Source organism: Crocodylus siamensis, chromosome 11 (genome assembly GCF_052110815.1).
Source record: "Crocodylus siamensis isolate JL-2025a chromosome 11, ASM5211081v1, whole genome shotgun sequence".
Taxonomy (NCBI): domain Eukaryota; kingdom Metazoa; phylum Chordata; order Crocodylia; family Crocodylidae; genus Crocodylus; species Crocodylus siamensis.
This window is the reverse complement of record NC_143405.1, coordinates 60,921,793-60,934,863: the sequence shown is the minus strand read 5'-3', so window position 1 is coordinate 60,934,863 and position 13,071 is coordinate 60,921,793. Positions and strand designations below refer to the sequence as shown.

The following is a 13,071-nucleotide window of genomic DNA, read 5'->3' as shown; positions in this document are numbered from 1 at the left end:
GGGCCCATTGAGCAGTCGTTTGAAAAGTCTCTGGGATCTGCCCATGTTTTTTTCCACCAAGTTGCCAGCAGCTCTTATGTAACACGGAGGCAGGGCTTTGGAAAAGCTCATCAGGTGGAAATGCCACTAACCAAGAAGTATTCTCGTGGCAGTTCTGCTGGAAAAAATAAAAAGCCAAGCGTAAACAGCATCTTGAAGGTATTTACAGAAGCAGCGCTGGGAGAAAAACACTTTCCGAACCACGGAAAGGAGAAGTACGTGGCAAAAATATTTTAAGACGACAGTCCCTAGGAGGACCGCTGTCATTCAAACACATGCACCCATTACAGAGTCGGGAACAACTGTCCGGCCCAGCAGTAATGCCCAACCATGACCGATTTCTAGCAGGCATTCTCCACTGCTCCCAAAAAAATCCCGAGAGGGGGTCCCTCTCTAGAGATGGGCTGAAGTACAGCTTTGTATGAGAGTTAAATCTTGAGATTAAGAGGCTTCCCACTCCTAGAGGCTTTGTATATGATCATCTAAAGTAACTGAGGGCATGGTGAAAAGAGTGGGCAGCCTCCTGGAGAGGGCAGGGACTCTCACCCCTGTAATACAGATATAAAATTATAACAAGGGTCAACATCTACTAGCTATTGTTGTAAACCTCCATCCCTTCTATGCCATGCTTCCCTTTTCTGTCAGTCCCAGAAGCTGAGACACGGATGTGTTAGAAAGGCTCGTAGGGGTGCATACAGCACTGCAATATGTGCGGTACCATGTGCAGAAATGGGCAGAATAAGCAACATGCTCACGGACATCAGATGCTTGGGTTTGCTAGCAACTGGATAAGGGAGAGGAGTCCACGAACTTAAAAACAGATGCTACCTTTGTAGCCTTTTCAGTAGCCTGCAAAGGAGTCTTTGACTTCTATCAAAATGAGAAAGTCAGTGAAATTGGGACTTGATTACTGTGTCTTCTAGCTTTACATTTCTCTATGGTTACAATGGTCAGGATTAAAGGCTTGTTTATAATGGGTTTGAAGCCAGAAAAGACAAAAATGTTATAACTGATTCATGCTGAAGATGCCTGCAAATCCTTGCAACTTTTTCCCCCCCCAAAACACAGAGAGGGCTTGCGTGAGTGTGCTTGCGTTGGGAGGAACGAATACTGACTCAAACTTTTCCACCCTGGAACAGAAACAGGAAAAAAGGAGGGGAACAAAAAGGAAAAGCAACTGCCCTCTTGTTTTGTCTTGGCATATTACCTCTGCTCAGCTGGCCACTGTTTCCAGGAGAGAGGAAAATCTCTTTACAAAAAGGAGTCACCGTTACCCCAGTGTGGGCTAGCCTACAGTCCCATTTAGAGTCTGCATGGGACAGACTGGGCCTTTTCCTCCCCCCCCTCCATAACCATAATCAAGGACAAAAATCCATATGGAGATACTTACGTGTCATCTATAAACGTTATCCCAAAATACTCCTTTTCTTTGAGGTTGAAATGTGATGCCACCAGATCCAGTAACTCTCGAGACAGAAGTTTAGGCTATGGAGAGAAGCATCGTTGTGTTACATGCAATTCAGCCTTATTATTAACTAAACAGTTTTCACTCTTACAGGGATACCACCAGGTAGCGGAAAGACTTGCAGTGCTCTATAATAGTCCCACAACAGCTCCAGGCACCAGTTTACCTCTCAGAGGTGCATACATCTAGAAGCACATGGTAGCTGCATCGTCGAAAGGATGGGCGAGCAGGAGGACTAAATGCTTGGGTAGCAGAGGCCATCGAGGTCCCTAACCTACAAGTCAAGCTGAGATGCCTAATGAGAAGAAGGGAAGCAGCAGGGGCTGGTCAGGGTACACACTGATTCAGGCTTTTCTTGAACCATGTGACAAAAAGGAATTGATGACATCGAAGAAAGTTTAGGGAAAAAAAATGTAGGACCCTTCCCCACCCCCAGAACCAGGCCCTTTATTTGGATCATGAGAAGATGCAGTCCACTTCAAAGCAGACCCTGAGATATAGGACTCTTCAATTGAAATGACAAGTAAAAAAAACCCAAGGTATTGTGTAACAAAATGTTCAGTGAAAACACGTCACTTTTAAAAGACCATTTAAAAGTTTGCACACCCAACTGCACCCATGCAATGGTGACCGGACCCATTTTGTGCCACTATATCCAAGCAAAGTAGATTAAAGCAAAAAAAAATAGCAAAGAAGTCAGATTGAGATTTTAAAACGTCGTTCTGTTTTACCGGTGAGTAACAAAGGCAGCATGGGGTAAACCTCCAGCTGTGCCCAAGTGATTTAAGACCAGAAGTTACAAGCGAGTTGCATGCTCAGAAGCAAAAAAGGATTTGGAGCCTAAATACCTGCATCATGTTTGAAAATGGCGCTTTGTTTAGAAAGCATTACTGAGGGATATTAAGATAAAAATCAAGAAGCCAGCAAACCCCCCACCTCTGACTATGCCCCCGTAGGTTGGGGGACCAATGCCCTCGATGCATAGCCCCCAAAGAGAGCCTTTACCTGAACCAGCAGCTCCAAGGTCCTGTCATCAAGGAGATGCACCTGGCAGTGTCTGCCTTCTGTCATCTGCGAGGAAAGGAGCACATTGTGGGTGAAATACTGGAAGAAAGCTTGTCTTGGCTTTTCAGAAGGGCTAGCATGCACCAACTCAAGACAAGGCTTCTCCCTGTCCCTACAACGGAGCTGCGCTGGAGCAAGTGTTCATCTGCCTCGATAACTGAATGGACTCTGCATACAAAGGGGAAACTCCTCCAGCTCCCATGGACTCCAAGCATTAATTTAGAGTGCTTAACAGCTCTCAGAAACAGGTGAAAATTACACAAAAGGTCTTGAGAGCAGCAGTACAGTCATCACTTAATTTGGCCTGTGACCATGAACCACATAAACCTCTGCATTCAAGTGGTCTTCTCAATGGGCTCATCCTCCAGCGGTGGCAGAAAAGGCTCAGGACAAGCAAGTCCCCCAGATTTTATACCTTGACACCTGGTTACAACTAGGGGGGACACCAGGGTTGTAGCCCCGATTCCCTCTTTTGATAAGCAAGGCAGAGGAAATGATGAAGGCAACGCTCTGCCCGAGTTTTGTGACTGGGGGCTTGCTCAGGGTTATGCAATGAGCTCAGACTCGTTATCCTCCTATTAGTCTGAATTAAATTTGGTCCCATCGGTTCCAATTTTATGTCAGGTTCGTCAATCAAAAGCTATTTCTGTCTCTTTAAAAGGAGAACAGTTCAGAAACCAATGTACATTCGGCCCGTTGAAATCTATTGCCGTTCCATGAAAGCTTTTACATTATTTAAAAACTGCGCTATTCTGGGCCCTTCCAACTCTGGGAAGGGGACCGACTTCAAGGCCCTGCAAGAATGCAATCAGTGAAGGAAACCTGGCTTTTCTTTGGAGGGCACGAGAATAAAAATAACTCGTTTTCCTGACGGCAGAGATGGCTATAAATATGCAGCTCTAAATAGAGGCAGAGGGTGGCTTTCTAAGATAGGGGTTCCCAAATGAATTAGGCATTATAAACACAGTGGTCCTCTTCTTATCACGAGTGACCAATCTTTCCACAGACAATGGCACAGAGAGGGCCAAATCCTCAGTAGCTGGAAACTGGGACAATTCTACTCAAGCCAGTGAAACGACATCGGTTTACGCCAACTGAAGATCTGCCAGCCGAGACGTCGGGAAGGAGTTGGCCCAGACCACACGTAACACGGCAAGTGACTTAATTGAGAAAGCTCTAGAAAATCCACAAGATAGAAAGAGACAGGACTTCAAATATATAAGGTAGCGTTCACACCCAAATGCAAGCAGAAAGCAATGCAATCCCTTTACATTGCCCCAGCGATCATAATAAACACACACAAAACAATCACAGTCCTTACTGAAACAATTTTATTGGCAAAAAAACTACATGTAGACTAGATTACTGTTCCCCCTCACAGAACATCTTGCAATGCTACAAGTGCCAGGAAGAGCCAGATTCGTTCCCTGGTGGGCCCATCTACACATTCATTAATGCGCTTTAGCTAATCAGCATTAAATCTAGTACCTCCATTGTGAGGTATTAAAAAAATGTGCATTAGCATATTTTAAAGCACATTAGGTGTTTTTGTGATGCATTAAAATAGGCTAATGCGCATTAAAGTGCACATGTAGACACACCCACTGACTCACAAAGACCCAGCTTGTGGCTACTACTAACAGTGGAAGACAACCTTTAAATCCCACCGGCCAACCTTTGGTTTTGCAAAGAAAGGTCCAGAGGTCTAGCTCTGGCTTCCAACGCATTGTGTGTGTCTTCTTCGGCAATCCCTCGCAGTCGAAGACGATCGTCTTCCACGATTGTAGCTGTGGACTGGAACTGGACTGGTGGATGCAGGACGATGCATGCTTGTGGTTTACAACCTTGGTCACAGAAACAACAGCTTAGGAGGCTTGCTGCTACGGGCCAGGTCTGCGGTTTATGTGATTTATGTCTGAACTGACTGCATTGTCTGGAGCCCTTCAATCCATTATGATCTGATCACAGATCCACTTGTTACCAAAGGTCTGCCAGCGTGACACCCTTAGATGAGCCACTTCATCAGCTTCAAGGTGGTACTTTTTTCTGCCTCTGACATACTGTTGCCCCTCCTGCAAGGTGCCCGATCCAATACGGTTTTTAAGTCATGCCCCCATTTGTTGTGCTGAGATAGCGCGGGGCCTGCCGTGGCAGAACTGCTGGTTGCATTAGCTTTCTCCCACCAAAATCACATTAATCACTTCTGAGAGTTGTAATGGTTTCATTCATCTAGTGTTAAGTTTAAAAAAAAACCCTTTCCATTATAAAAACTCACATACATAAACATTGTACTAAGGAAAAAGGAGGACTGCCTGCAAGATTAAAGTCTCAAAGATGTAACCATCCATAACCGGCACGTCTATTGAGCCATCCAGCAGACTCTCAAAGTGTTTATTAAGTAATTAAAGCTTCAGGACGCCCACGGAGATAGATAAGTTAGTATTATTCTCAGTTTTAGATTGAAAACATTCTGGCACAGAGCTGAAGAGCTGAAGTCTGAGCACTTCCTTCCCTGTTTCCTATCACTAGGAGCTCTTGATATGCAGCTTTTGGAGGAGAGGAGTAAAGAAAAAAAAATCAAGCCCTAAGTACAGCATGCAAGATCACACAGGAGAGACGCAGAGCTACCAGGCAGGGCTTCCTTCCACCCAGGGATATGTTCCAAATGTCATTAAAAATAGTTGCAGATATCTATCTACGCTGTCCTCCGTCCAGCATGCCATTTATTCTGAATTAAACTGGTGATGACTTGGCGATAGACATAATATTTGAGGTTCAAGGAATATTATCTCAAAAATGAAATAGTGACTTTCCAGGGTGCTGGAAAGCTGAATCCAGAAGTTAAGAATGGGAACAAGAACAGTGCAAGAGCATTCAGTGATAAGATGTGTTGAGCTATAATTGCTGTGGCATGTGTATTAGCTCAGCTGGGATAGATCTGGGCCAGCTCACTAGGTCCCTAATTCGGCAGGCTGCTCTGTTTGCGAATGAAGAGCATGTGTCTGCACTAACCCAGAGCAGCCTGCAGGATCAAAGTAAGGATCTGCAGTCTTCTGTGCAAAGCAAAAAAAAAAAAGCAGGAGAGAACAACTGAGCCCTCGAGCAGCCAAACAGCTGCTGTAAATCCCTGTCCCTGCAAAAGCCTTACACTACATACCAATGCTCTGCAATGGGATAGGACAGGAGACATCGTCCTCTCCACCCAGAAGAGGAGACAGGACTTCAGGAAGGCAGAGCAGCGCCGCTCAAAAGGCAGGGGACCAGGGGTCTCTGTGGTCTTTGGACACCTACAATCCCCTCACCCCCAGATTTAGCTTGTGACGGGCATCTGTTTATCTGGGGACTCCGCACAGTCCTTCCTTCAGACTTCTTGCAGGCCGAGACCTCAAGCCCGCCCTGCCCGCGTGCCCACCAGATTCCCATTCTCACGCTATTTCTGAATATCAAAAGAACTGATTTCTAAAGTCCACCCCGGATGACCCCAGCAGCTCCTTTTTCCCAGGACTATACTGAGCAATTCTTTCAATGCTGTGAGCTGGCTGCTCTGGCCAGGAAGGACCTGACTTCATGCCATGACCTGAAGGATGCCTCCTAAGGCCAGGAAGGGAAAAAATGGAGGCTCCCAGCCTCCAGTTCACTCCAGATCCCCAAATGAGACTCTTTTGGCTTTGCAGACGACTGTCTTACTCTCATTGCGAGGGCACGACAAGAGGTCCGTTACCTTAAAGAGTCAAGCACAGATGAGTGACTCGGGTTTGTCACTACGGGTATGGAAGGGCTCACAACCACCGCGGAGCCGGCAGGCGTCCGACATACAGACAGAGCGATCAATGGAGACGCGCATCCACGGCAGGCCAACACATCATGGCTGGGACTGGACTGGTGGGTGCAGGACGATGCATGCTTGTGGTTTACAACCGTGGTCACAGAGACAACAGCTTAGGAGGCTTGCTGCTACGGGCCAGGTCTGCGGTTTGGGAGAAGAGTTTTGCCTCCCACGCTGCCGTGCGCGTGTCGGGGAGCGATAGGACAGTGATTCCCTATTATTTTAGGCACTTACAGATACAGAGAAGACTGCCTGCCTCCCAAATGATCGACCGACATCTCCACAAGAAAGACAACGGGTCCTAACTTAAAAGGGGCTGCCTTTAGCTCAAGGCCCAAACCCCTGTGTTTCTGGAGCTGGTGCACAAGGGGACTGGTACAGGCTCCCCAGGAGCACAATGATTTATTACAACTATTGCCTCAAGCTGTCTGCGAAAGACCCACGTGCAACCCTGCAGATCTACATGCCGCGAGTCCTCCTCAAAAGGCCCATCAGCTCCGAGGTCGGCTGCAGCGACCTTTTCATCTTCTGCTCCATATGGCTTGCTAATTCAAAAGTGACTGATGGAGCATCGATCTGCGGGGATCTGGCACAAGAGGAATTCATGCTGCCCTGGAAAAGTTAAGGCACAGGTATTAATAAGCAGCCTGGAGACCTCTACGCAGCTATGTCTTTCAGCTCAATCCAACTAGGCATCTTCTTTGTGCACCGAGGAAATAAATTACATCAGTTAGAGTTTTTTCACCTGCACATACCCAAGTCAGTCTAGTCTGGCAGGCAATGATTTCAATGATGGGGTGGTGGTGGTGGGGGAAACGGTGTCCATTTCCTAGAAAATGGTTAAGAAAACGGAGCGGCTGAAATGCATGAAAGCCTGTTTTCAATCCCATCTCCTGGAGGAAATCAGACAACCAAAACGAAACAAAAAGAAGTGGAACAAAACGTAACCCAGCTAGCAACAGCGCCAAACCGAGGGCATCAGAGATGCCGGATACCCTTGTCTTCCCAACTTGTCTACAAACCCCTTTGCTCTCTGCACAGAGATATGCTGCTCAAAAGTGGAGGGAGGGAAAGGAGAGGGGAAATGACTGCCCAGTGCAATGCTTACAGCAGCTCTGCAGCATTTGAGCACACAGACTAGCAATTCCAGCAGGCTTTGTGTAAGCGGGCGATTTCCTCAGATGCTCGATGAGAAGAGAGGGCATCGGAGGAGCAGGACTACGTACGTAACCTGCTCTGAACTGGTGCATGTATAAGGGACAAAACCATGTTGCCTGGCTGGGATGAACTCCCTGGTTTTACATTTTCAGAAAGGGTCTCACCCCAGAGGGCAAGAGCCATATTCAGCTCCTGGTAACTGAAGTCAATTCTTAATATCTTCAGTAAAATTGCTCTGGATTTCCCCTCCAAAGTGTTCACATCTGGCCGGTTTCTACATGGACATTTGGAGGATGAAAAGGGAGGAAACAACGACAGTCGTTCCCTGACTCCTGAGCTACCACTGCAGAATTTTCCACGTCGGGTCGAAGAGCCCGATTTTGCACCGCTTCAGTGGGCTTTAAATAGCAAGAAGCCCATTTCTTAGGCACATAAAACATTATTTCCTATAATACTGTGCTCCCTCGGGTTTGGAGTAAAAGCTGCAGGATATTTATGCTGTTCCTAGCTAGGAGTAACATCCTTTCTATTGGAAGCCAGTTGTTATGCACAATATTTTTAGACACCACCGTGTCATCCCGTTAAAAAAAAAAAAGCGGGCACAAACATATTTAGGTCCTGTGTAAACAGGAAGCCTCAAAAACACTTAAGTGAAAAAAAAAGCTGACAAAATAACACGTCTCATGCGACACGGCTTTATAAGAGGGTTCAAGTTCAAAATAAAATCGAAGGCACTATGCTGCTCTAAGCCAAAGACTGCAGCTCTGCACGCTGCACAAATTACAGAGCACCACGCCATGGCTGAGCTAGCCATATTGGTCACTGCTGCAGATTTTCGTGGCTTTTTTTGTTTTACAATGATATGCTGCAAGCATCAGGCCTTACAATGACAAGTAAGGAAGGGGAAAAAAAGACTAAAAATACATTGGTGGGGAAAGGACTATTTTAAATAAGCTTCACATCATTTTGGGCCAAAATTGGCAGCTGTTTGGTGACGGTCACAATGCCTGGGCTGTGCGCACACATTGCATCTGCTGTCATTTGGGACTGACTTCACTGGTGACTCAAACCACAGGGAAGTCGCAGGGATGAAGCTCCCCCCCGCTCTTCCTTTCCTCTCCACCGTGCTTCCACACGCAGGGAAAATTCCCTGTCAAGTCCCTTTAGTTTTTTTTCCAGAAAAAGCCCAGAGAAAGATTTAAGAGTGATTCAGCTCCTTTCCTTGTTTCTTCCTTCTCCCCCATGAGCATCTTCCAGACTGTGTCTGCACTGCATGGTGCAAGTCCATGCTAACGCCTGAACTAGCACCGAGCAAGCTGAAAGGTGCTGGAAGTAGTAGGTCCTTATTAGCGCAGTGTTTTGCCTGGCCTGATATACCACGCAGAGCCATGAGCTTGGAAAAAATACCATACTGTGCTAAAGCCACTATCTTGCTTCTGCTGCCCAAGCTGCCTGAGCTAGCTCTGAAGGTGTCATCTTTGCTTGGCACTGTGAGGGGTTAAACTAAGAAAAAACCCTAAAGAATACATCAGATGTATGGTAGAGAGACGCTAGATAGATACATACGGCAGACTGATAAAAAAAAAAGGAACTCTTTTTACTCAACAAATAGTACAGGCTGCAAACCATGCAAAATTAAGCAGGAAAAAATGTCCTGCAGAATGCCATTATAGCATGCATTGCTAATAGCCGGATCAGTAACACACCATCCACACGGGCTAATGTAGTCAGAATAATGAAGAGACCCTGCAGGGATAAAAAGCACTTAATGGACACCGGGCACAGGGTGGTTAGGAGGTAAGTGTTAACCCATTTCACAGACGGAAAAGCAAAGGACGAGCGATTTGCTCAGGTTTCCGCAGGAAGAGAGACTAGATGTCTTGATTCTTCGCTGCAAGTTTTAAATCCAAAGGCTGTCCTAAAAGGAACTAGGAGACCAAACCCTGGTGGGATCAAATGTTGGGCTCAAGCAGACGAGGAATTACTCAGAATTCCCACCTGAGCTTGAGACGAGCTGCGCAGGCAGAAACCCACACAGGGACCTTTGGGAAAGGGGATGCTAAGAGTCCCAAATTCTGTCCCATCGCTCAGGATGCATTTCAAAGCTTAACCCAGAAGCCCATAAACCTGCATCAGATTTCCATCAGAGTTCATTACGACTCTTACCCCAGTCCCCCATCACAAACACAATTAGATTCAGGTCCTTAGGTGGTGCACGACCAGTGTAAAGCCATTTACATCAGTGGAACAAGCCTATTTACATCCAGCCTGTAGGAAAGCAATGATGGACTGGGGGGAGGAAGGAGGGAATAAAAAGGCACCCATCTAAAAAAATACAGAGCTCCCAAACTGAGCACAGCCCAGGAAGCAAAAGCAGTGGCTGGCCCCAGTTGAAGGAAGAGGCCTGGGTGTCGCTGGAAGGAAAATGAGCAATGGAGAAATCATGCAGCCTCACAATTTTTATGTTACCTTGTAAAGAAGTACAGACCTCAGGGTGTGCCACCCTGGAGGGAATCATACCAAGCTTTTTGCATCATGCCAGAGGAAGCCAAAAGTGCTCGCTGAAAAACAAGCACTTGATTTTAATGGCTGGGCTGCAGAAACGGCAGCAGTTTCCCCACAGGTCTCTAAAAACACCTTGTGCCGGAGCACCTGCTTGCAAACACACACTACATGCACGTTCATTCGTTCCCCACTAAGGGGGCAACGGTCTAGTGTTGAGGGGCAAACTCCTGTGTGCACGCAGAGGTGACTGTCATTCAAAAGGCAGCCGGTGATGCATACCGACCACCTCCGTGAGTGCTGGGTTTTACAGCCACTGCTTTTGGCCTTGTGCGGGCTTCCTTTCCTCTAAAGAAAGGTTGGCTCCCCGCTGCGGTCAGCAGGAGGCTGTCCATGCATCCTGCTGGCCCTACGTCACAGGTGTAGCGTGGGGACGTGGGGAGCGACGTTACATCCCTGGCTGTCCGGGCTCTGTCTCCTGCAACCTTTGAAGCTTTATCCCAGCCCAGATGCCATCCCATCCCTCTGCTCCTCGGGACAGAGGATTAAGCGGACAGCATCCCCCTCAGAGACGCTCCTCGGCTGCTGACTCTCGGTGCAGCTCCAGTCGTACCCCAGGGGAAACGGCTCCGAGAAGCAGAGATCCAGATCCATCCTTGCCCGCAGCCTGGAGATACCCCAGCCCCGGCTTTCCCTTGTCCGCCTCTTCCCGCGGTGCCTCTGGCAAGTGGTTTCCATCGGCATATCCCACTCCCACCGCACTCAATGGCAAGACTTCAGTTGACTTAATTCACATGGCTGCAGGCATAAAAGAAACCTTGGCTGAAATCCTGGACCCAATGAAGCCAATGAGGGTTTTCCCCATTACCTGTGATGGAGCCAGGATCTCCTCCTTAATTGTCCCTTTTCATCTGGATGCTTATTGTAAAAGCCAGGTATCTGCTTAGTATTAAATGGGTATTTGCAAGGCAGCACAGTGTCTATTCCTCCTCCTCTGACTACGACAAAGGTTTCTTGCTAGATTGCTTGCACCAAGCAATCACTGCCGTTACTTGACTTTACACACTTCAGTTTATGCTCATCTTTACCCAAGAACACATTAGACTAGACAACAAGGGTTGAAGGGACCTCAGGGGGTCACATCTAGTCCAACCCCCTGCTCTGAGCAGGACCAGCCCCACCTACATCATCCCAGCCAAAGTTTGGTTTAGCCAGGTCTTAAAAACCTCCAAGGATGGAGATTCCCACACCTCTCTGAGGAGCCTGTTCCAGTGTTTTACTACCCTCCTCATGAGAAAGTTTTTCCTACCATCTCATCTATACTTCCCTTGCTGCAACTCGAGACCATCGCTTCATGCTCTGCATTTACTGACTGCACTCACAGTGTTAACGCTACAGAAAAAGCGTTAAAAAGCAATGCCAAAGAATCAAATGCAACTTTCTGACATAGATTTCATAGACATTAGGGCTGGAGAGGTCCCGGGAAGATCATCGAGTCCAGCCTCCTGCCCCAGTGTCAGAGACAGGGTTCCCCTCCTTTTTCTCCTCTCAACCCCCAACCCCAGGACGCACCTCACTGCAGGCTCCCCGGAGTCTTTTGTCTTCAGCAGTTTTAGAGGAGAAGATTGGCAAAAAAACCCCAAACCAATGCTAATTTGGCACTTTTCTCTGCCCCCCTCCCCAGTCTCTCCTATCTATTTTGGCCCATCTTCAAAACAATACTAATAATTGGAGCAGGAGAGCTGTTTTCACTTGCGGACAGGCTGGGGAGGAGTTACTTCCATGCTGATGGGAACAAGTGTCCCTCCACCGACCATTTCCATAGTAGTCTTGGGTATGTTAAATTTGGCTGAGTCTTAACAACAACAGACATCGACTGGACTTGGAGGAATTAAAGCTCTCTGGGTAGCATGGAAGCTGCCCAAAATACTTCTATGGTACTAAAGTCTTAAAAAAAAAAACCCAACCCATAAACCCCACCAGCTGAGCTAGTAAAATGCTGGCAAGACAGCAACCCAAAGCATTCTCCCTCACTGCAGGCAACTGCAATAATTCGGGGCCGAGTGCCAACAGATTTTAGGTACAACTGTCCTTTTTACTATTTGTTTCTCCTATTCCCAATGCATTCAATGGCTCAGAGATGTGAATTTAAGCACAACTTCCAGCTCGCTCTGATTGGTTGCTGGTCCATCATGAGCAGCACGATGCAAAACCCCAACGACGCTTTCCTAAAATTAGCTCGAGCTTTCCAAAAAAAAGCCCGTCATGCTTAGATTCGAAGGCCGTTAAAACCGCTCTTTAAAGACGAGCCAACTGCAATGAAAAAAAAGCCTCAAACAAATCAAATGACAGATCTCCCGAAGTCACAAACCCTACACAATGGCAAAATAGGGATGCGGTGTGTTTGTTGCCAAAAAGCTAATGTGTATTCGGGAGAGATGATGCCGCTATGCCTGTGATAGTGATTTATGGAAAAAACAACCACCGCAAGGCGATACCACAGCTTGGCTGTGCTTGCTCTTGCTACAGCCATGCAGCGTAGTGCATACCCACCTCGTACAATTATGCCAATGCTGCTGATGCTTTGCAGACATCCTCCGGCAGGTACCTGTGTGCCTGCAAAGAGGAATGTGCATCGGTACATAGGGCTGCTGCGTGTCTAGGAGCGTGCAGGGGACGACACAGAGAGATGCGCGTACTGCAGCAGGAGCGCCCCTGGCCGCCCCCATTAACCCTCTACTGCTCATTGCACAAGCAGCCTCCAGTCTTCTCCAGGCTCTCCTGAGGTCCTAAAGGACTTATCTAGCTGAGAGCCTTATCAGTGAAAGCCAAAATCCTCCTATCTGATTGAACAAGGACAAAGTCAGCTTCTTTTCCCCGCAGGACCAGTCCCTTATTTTTCAACAACAAAAAGGTTCCCTTCAAATTCAGCCGGGGAAACATTTCACAATACCGTTTGTTAGTCCACCGAGGTCCCTGTCACCAGCATGTTTTACTGTTTTACTGTTCTGACAAA

The 13,071-nt window shown here is 47.3% G+C and overlaps 1 protein-coding gene across 5 annotated transcripts in view; it reads right to left on the bottom strand.

The window, feature by feature from the left end:
- FRMD4B (FERM domain containing 4B) overlaps positions 1 to 13,071 on the bottom strand; it is a 159,482-nt gene that overhangs the window by 67,206 nt on the left and 79,205 nt on the right. For all 5 annotated transcript variants that reach the window (XM_090021034.1, XM_090021036.1, XM_090021035.1 and 2 more), the window contains 2 exons: positions 2,510 to 2,575; positions 1,430 to 1,524 (listed from right to left, as the gene is read on the bottom strand). In XM_090021034.1, coding sequence (XP_089877160.1) covers positions 1,430 to 1,524; positions 2,510 to 2,575 — 161 coding nt within the window. The remainder of the gene's footprint in view (positions 1 to 1,429; positions 1,525 to 2,509; positions 2,576 to 13,071) is intronic.